Genomic DNA, 7,324 nt, shown 5'->3' with positions numbered 1-7,324 from the left:
TTCTGCGTCTGGCTCGTTCATCCTCATCATAAACACGGGCAACTCTGCTGTAGGTCAGATCTCCAACTGTTTTCCTCTTCCACAATAAGATTGCATTTTCCATTTATTACAATAAAAATGTTAAATAGTGTGAATAGAAGGTAAAATCACATTATATAAGTAAATAATAACAGCGACAACAACAGTAAAGTTAAATAAAATTCATTTTTGTGTCATTTTTGAGGGTTTATCATTGTCTTGAAGGGAGTGAATGTGGGTTGATTTTGAGTATAAGAAAATGTTTCCATTATGATAGCATTTATAGCAAAATTAATAGTGGGATCATTAAAATATATCACAATATGTCTTTAAGCTCTATTTATAATGTTGAAAATGACACCTCATATTTGAATAACAATTGTCCACACCACCATTTTTTTTTTAAACACAGGATGTCTTATTCCAATAAATGCATCATCTCCTGTTAGCTCTACAGATTGACCAATCACAGAAAATTCCAGCCTCAAGAAGTCCTTACATTTGGTACATTTGATTAATGATTTGATTCTTCCATATAATCTAGATATGACTGGCTCCTGTGAAACATGGCTTTAACCAAATATTTTCATACCATTAAATGAAGCTTCCCCACCTGAATATACCAGTGGACATGTTGCTCAGGTTACTAAACAAGTGGGAATGTTGCCTTAATCTACAAGTCTATTTTCAGTTTACCCTTAAATTAGATATTACTTTGAACTCGTTTGAGCCTCTTGTATTAAAACCATCCCTGTCAGATATAATTCATACAGGGCAACAGACAATGGCCATTCCATCGTGTGGTATTGTGGCTCTGGCCTTTATTCATATTTTTTAGGAGAATTTATCTCAGACTTTGTTACTTATTCTGATGAGATTCTAATCATAGGTGGCTTCAATATTCACCTGAATATGGGCTCTGATCCTCTAAGTAAAGCCTTCGTGGAACTTACTGATACTTTTGGTTTCACCCTGTTTGAACCCACTCACTGCAGTGGTACGCTTGACCCGATTCTATCTCGAGGGATAGTGATTCCTGATCTGACTGACTCTCCTATCACAGCCATTATATCAGATCAGTACCCTCTAAAATTTGAAGCGATACTAGTCTGTCCTCATAATGTTGGTGCTGATGTATTAACCACACTGCTCCAACCTTAACTGCTCTTGGTGAGTGATTATTAATAGTTCTGGCTCCTTTCACTGCAGTGACAGGCCCTGATGAAAATTGGTCCAATGACTTTAACACAGGTCTGTCTGGTGTCTTTGATTGTTGCACCTTTTACCACCAAAACTAGGTGGTCAAAGATGTCTACACTGAAGAAACATGTTCCCTTAAGCAGGCCTGCAGGGAATTGAAGCACAAATGGTGAAAATCTAAACTATACGTTTTCTGTGTACTGAATTATGAGGGTGCTCTGTCTGCTGCTGGGGCAGTACATTTCTCATGCTTGATCAGTGAAAATAAACACAGTCGCAGATTTCTTTTTGACACTGTTGCCAAACATACTCAAAAGCAGCCGTCTCTTAGCTGCTCACCCTTTACAGCTCATGATTTTTTAGAATTTTTCTGCAGTAAAACAAGATGAGATTATTCCTGATCTCCAACATTTTCTGCAGAACCATTACGTTGAATCCAGGTAGTCTCTGTTTTAACAGGTTTTGAGATCATGGAATCTGTGGAATCATTGTCTTCAGAATCAGTTTGTGTTGGCTTAGAAACCCCCAACCTGCCTCCTCAATCCTCTGCCAGCAAAACTTTCCATAGAGATCTGGCCAGTTTTGGGAGTTCCAGTCCTGTATATTAGTCATTTATCACTTGTATCTGGCATTGTCTCCCACCAGCTTTAAAACCACTGTGGTTAAACCATTATTTGAGAAACCACAGCTTGATCCAGGCTTGACTAGTCTCTGACCTTCTATCATATCTAACAATAATCTTCATGAACCTTTTCAATATCCTTTCAGGGCCTGGCACTCCACTGACAATACACTTGCTAAAGTGGTAAACAATCTTCTGCTTATTATGGATTCAGATTCCACCTCTGTGCTTCTCTTACTTGATATCAGTGCAGCTTTTAGAACCACAGATCACTGCAAACTCCTAGACCCACTGGAAAACCAATGGGGCGTCGCAGGCCTGGCTCTCACATGAATAGTTAAGTAACTTATCTGAAAGAACACAGTGTGTTTCCAGTAATAATACTACATCACTATTTTCTGTGAAATATGGAGTACCCCAGGGCTTTGTTCTTGGCCATCTGCTTTTTTATTTTTATATTTCACATCTTGGCCAAATTATATACAGTCATGACATTAATATCCACTGTAACACTGATGATACTTAAATTATCAAATTAGAGGCTTGCTTGTCTGCTGTGCTGCTGGATGAATTTCCTGTTCCTAAATTCAGATAAAACTGTGATACTGGTCATTGGCTCTGTCCAAAAGACACCAGTTTGAAACAGTAACAGTTACCCTCGACAACTGTGTGATTTCTTGTCTGATGAAACATTGCCATGTCCATGTCGAATAAGGCAATAAAACAGCTGCATGTTTGTGCCTGTCACAATTCAGTAATAATTCAACATACATCTGATGATGGTAGACTTTTACCACTGAAGACATTCTCACATCTCACCATAGGACAATGAGGACATTTAGATGCTTGGTTCCAGAGAGCTGACATTGTGCATTTTGGCTTAGTGTCACACTGACATGACTTAGCCACTGGGAAAGTTAACTAGAGAGGAGCCATCATTAATGATCCTACTAACACCTGTGCTTTTCTTAGTGAGACAAGTCAAAGGTTCTGGTGTGAAATGGGTATGTTTTGGGATTTTTTCATTTTAAAACTCCTTATAAATGTCCACCACAGTCGTTTTTAATAATAACTTTAGTTGTTACGTAGCTATTTAATCATTAATAGTGTAATGTTATAATGAAATACGTTGAAGCTAATTTAATTTATTGCCGGATCCTTATTTGGTCTGAATAACTAATGTGATAAAGGACGTTTTGTTTAAAGTAATATCGTAAATTATGTAATTTCAGAAGTAGTTTTCATTTCAAATCTCGGGCCCGTAGATGGCGCTCTTGCGGTGCTTTCATCAGGACTCCGCTTCACTCTGCTCCTGAGGAAGAAGTGACGTCAGAACGGAGGCTGGACTGTCATGGCGGCCATCGGGAGGCTAATAAACAGAAACACTTTAAACCTAGCAATGGGTCAGCAGTATGTGGCGTTCAGCTCCGCTGCAAAAGGCAGAACAGTAAGTTTTCTTGTCCTTATAACTTCCAGCAGGTTGTAGTGTGAACGTTTATCCAGCAGCCTGGACGGCAGTGCGTGTCAGGCAGCTGGTAGCGTCCTCTGCGACTTAGGTATACATGATAGGTAACCTAGACTGTTGTTAGCTGGCTGTATACCATGCTATTTCTAATAGAACAATTAAAACTATTTTATCTCTGTGTTAAATGTATGTATATGTGTCTGTGTGTGTTTGTGTAGGCTGGCGTAAGAACAGGTCGTGCTCTTCCACAGAAGGTGAAAATAGTGGAGGTGGGACCCAGAGATGGCCTTCAGAATGAGAAGGTAACTATATGTAAAAATAGTACAATAACAGGTTGCTTTAGATACACAGCATCTAATAGAGGTAGGATATGTTAACATCACTAATGATGTTAAGTTTACTATAAACTGTTTTAACCATCACTGTTGAACTGAAGTAGAACATACACACATAACACCTGTACACCTAGGTGTTATGTAACCAGAGCAAACAATTTCAGGTATGCTCTTGTGTCTGTCATTAAAATGCTCTTCATCATGTTGGGGGCTTTTTTGTTTGTTTGTTTTTTTACCGTTCCCATCCTCAGACCATCGTACCAACAGAGACAAAAATTCATTTGATTGACCTGTTGTCAGAGTCCGGGCTGCCAGTGATTGAGGCCACCAGCTTTGTGTCCCCAAAATGGGTTCCACAGGTGAGTCTGTTCCTCCAGAGCAATTCATGTGCAAAGTGCAGCACACACCCCTCTGTGGTACAGAAACTGCAGTGAACAGGAATGAAGACTGGTTTCTGTTTGTTTCTTTTAAAATCCAATGTCAGATGGCGGACCAGGTGGAGGTTATGAAGGGGATCTGTAGAAAACCTGGTGTGTCTTATCCAGTCCTTACCCCAAACCTCAAAGGTTTCCAGGCTGCTGTGAGTGTCAAGCATTATATTAACACACTTTCCCATTGGCTGCATAGACATTTTTCATATCTAGCATTTTATATTGTAGGTAATATGTCTAAGGGTTTCACAACTGAGCTAAATTTGACCCCAAAAATGCCTTTTCCTTGCTCTTACTTACCACAGGTGAAGGCAGGAGCTTCAGAGGTAGCCATATTCGGCGCTGCATCTGAGCTTTTCAGTAAGAAGAACATAAACTGCTCTGTGGATGAGAGTTTACAGCGCTTTGATGAGGTTATGAAAGCAGCTAAAGAGGCTGGTGTGCCAGTTAGAGGGTATGGATAACGGCTTGTGACTGTCAACAAACTGTAAATCTTTGGAATTTCAGTTTGGCTCTTGCATGAGTCTCATCTACTTTTCTTGTCTTCCCAGATACGTGTCTTGTGTTCTTGGATGTCCGTACGAAGGCAAAGTAGCCCCTGAAAAAGTTGCACATGTGAGTTCTTATTTAGAGCATGTTTACATTATTTATCATCCTTTTCACTAAATTCAAAATTACAAGACCACTCAAGCTCAAGCTTTGTCCCTGTCCTGCAGGTAGCGAAGCGTCTGTACTCGATGGGCTGTTATGAGATCTCCCTGGGTGACACCATCGGGGTGGGGACTCCAGGTAGCATGACTGAAATGTTGGAGGTGGTGAGCAGAGAGGTGCCAGTCAGTGCCCTGGCAGTGCACTGCCATGATACCTATGGTCAAGCCCTGGCAAACATCCTTGTAGCCTTACAGGTCAGCCATAGTTCTGGTTATCTTAATCCCATCTGAAAATGTGTTTGAATAAAGCAGGTGATGTGATTTGCCAGTGGTTGGGTGAATAGTTGAGTAGTTTTAAAGAGGTAAATATTCTTTATTTTGCAGATGGGAATCAGTGTGGTAGACTCATCAGTAGCTGGACTGGGTGGCTGTCCCTATGCCCAGGGGGCTTCTGGGAATGTTGCTACTGAAGATGTAGTGTATATGTTACATGGACTTGGGATTCAAACAGTAAGAAGCCACACTTTATGGTTCTCTTTGTCTTTTAGTTCCTTTGTAGTAGAGACACTTAATTTCTTGCTTCCTCCATCCATACTAACCTATCGTGTTGACTGCTTAGACTGCTAAACCTTTAATTTTCCTTTCACTAAAGGACAAAGAAATAGATTGAACTCCATCATAATATAGTCAGAAGTTATAATTATTGTGTACAATATAAGCTACTTCCTGAAACGTAAAGTTTGAGCCTCTGACTTTCTCACCTCAGGGAGTGGACCTCTCCAAGCTGATGAACGCTGGATCTTTCATCTGTCGAAGTCTCAACAGAAAGACCAGCTCCAAAGTGGCACAGGCCACCTGCAAACTGTAGACAAAAACCAGCAGCACAGCAGTGTAACAATGTAACCCTGGAGCCATCATCCTCTGTATGTTCAGTTCTCTCTATTCCAAGTTTGATTTGGTTTGTCATCCACTGGTATGAGAATATTATTTTAATATCTGAACAGTACTGACCCCACTCTCTGTTTAAAAATAAATAATTGATTAGGTAGTCATTACATTATAGCATAGCTGGAACAGTGCCTTATGTAAAGTCAGTCTAATCATATAGAATCTACCCATCAGAAGCCATGCCTTGTTTCTTTCTTTTTTTGAAATATTGTGCTTATATTACTTTTGGGTCAGGGAGTAAGCAAAAGTGAAGCACAAATCTTGTATATAATAAGAAATGAACCAGTAATAATGTCTAAGGGGAGGAATCCTGTGTATGCTGTGATCACTGTCTTCAAATGAATGATCTATTTAGGGAGCACCTGTGGAAACAATCACTTCTCATGAATTTGGGCATTGTACTGGTATGTGGAGAAATGTGAACGTGCCGAACTCCACAGATTTCAACAACTGATTTTTTTTTAACATGTAAATGATTCCTAGTTTTACTTTAATATGTTTAAGTATTTATTTTAGCCTGTACATATCAATTACAAATACAATTAGATTTTGAGTAAAAAATAAACACTATTAATAAATTAAATGTGTCATTGATTTAATTTTCAACATTATAGTGAATCTACAGGGTCTGAATCTTAAGTAGTTTAGGAGCATAAATAGCTATGTGATGTGAGACTAACAATGTGTGCCATTTGTTTGTAGTTTTACAGATGTTGCATCAAAAAAAGTCATTGTTGACCATTTAAAGTATTTAATTGAGAGTTTAATGATCTCCACAGTGATTTTGCAGTTTGTTGTGGAAATGATTCAGAGTAAACAAAGTGTTTTCTGCACCACACCTCAAAGAAACCTGACTGACAAGTCTGGCAGGCAGACTGAGATTCTCTCAGTGCAGGCCTTTGCCACACTTAAGAAAAACACATGATGTATGTCACAGACTGGAAAATAGCTTGTCATGATGATTCAAAGTAAATTCACATGATGAAAGGCTAATTGGCATGTTAGGCCAGACAATGGTTAATGCAGTAAATTTACGAGTCAGCTGCAATGGAAAAATCCAGCCCCTTAAATAAGTGGGAAAAAATATGTTTGTACTACTTTTTAGATGTTTAGTTTTATGTTTAGAAAGTTAGCAGCTGTCATAAATGTGTTTATGTTGTTGTTCACGTAACTGTGTATAAATCTGAAATGATTTTTCAAATGGAAATCATATTCTACAAATACAAATCACATAAGACATTAATAAGCATCCCCTACAGTTAGAACTCCAAACAGAAACACACATTTGATATATTTAAAGTTAATTTATTTAAAAAATGACATTATTAACAACAAGTGCAGAAAACAGTTCCACCTGATGTCTACAGTGGACGATGAGTGACTCGCAGTCGGGTAATAGTTCAATGAGCCATCTGTTTGTCCGAGCTTCCTCCCACCTCCTCCACTGTGTTCCAGCTCTACCAACACAGAATTAAACAGCAGCATTCCTTTCGCCTTTTTTAAATCAACAGTGGTCTTGGATGAGGCGATGTTGTGTACAAGCATGTCAGAGCACAGGCAGTCTATGTACAATATCTGAATGAGCAGCATAAACCTGAGAGCAAGATTATGTCTGCAGAGGTTTGAGATAAAGAAAAACACACATGATATATGCA

At 39.0% G+C, this 7,324-nt stretch overlaps 1 protein-coding gene across 1 annotated transcript; it reads left to right on the top strand.

The window, feature by feature from the left end:
- Positions 1-3,157: 3,157 nt before the first annotated feature.
- Positions 3,158-6,252, top strand: hmgcl (3-hydroxy-3-methylglutaryl-CoA lyase). The gene is made up of 9 exons (XM_018697847.2): positions 3,158-3,287; positions 3,524-3,607; positions 3,892-3,999; positions 4,125-4,220; positions 4,377-4,525; positions 4,623-4,686; positions 4,788-4,976; positions 5,106-5,231; positions 5,488-6,252. Exons 1-9 carry the CDS (start codon positions 3,192-3,194, stop codon positions 5,587-5,589), a joined length of 1,014 nt encoding a protein of 337 aa, XP_018553363.1. The 5' UTR covers positions 3,158-3,191; the 3' UTR covers positions 5,590-6,252.
- The last annotated feature ends 1,072 nt before the right edge of the window (positions 6,253-7,324 follow it).

This window comes from Lates calcarifer, linkage group LG19 (assembly GCF_001640805.2).
Source record: "Lates calcarifer isolate ASB-BC8 linkage group LG19, TLL_Latcal_v3, whole genome shotgun sequence".
Taxonomy (NCBI): domain Eukaryota; kingdom Metazoa; phylum Chordata; class Actinopteri; family Centropomidae; genus Lates; species Lates calcarifer.
The sequence above is the reverse complement of the archived record's forward strand: the minus strand, read 5'-3'. Positions and strand labels throughout refer to the sequence as shown.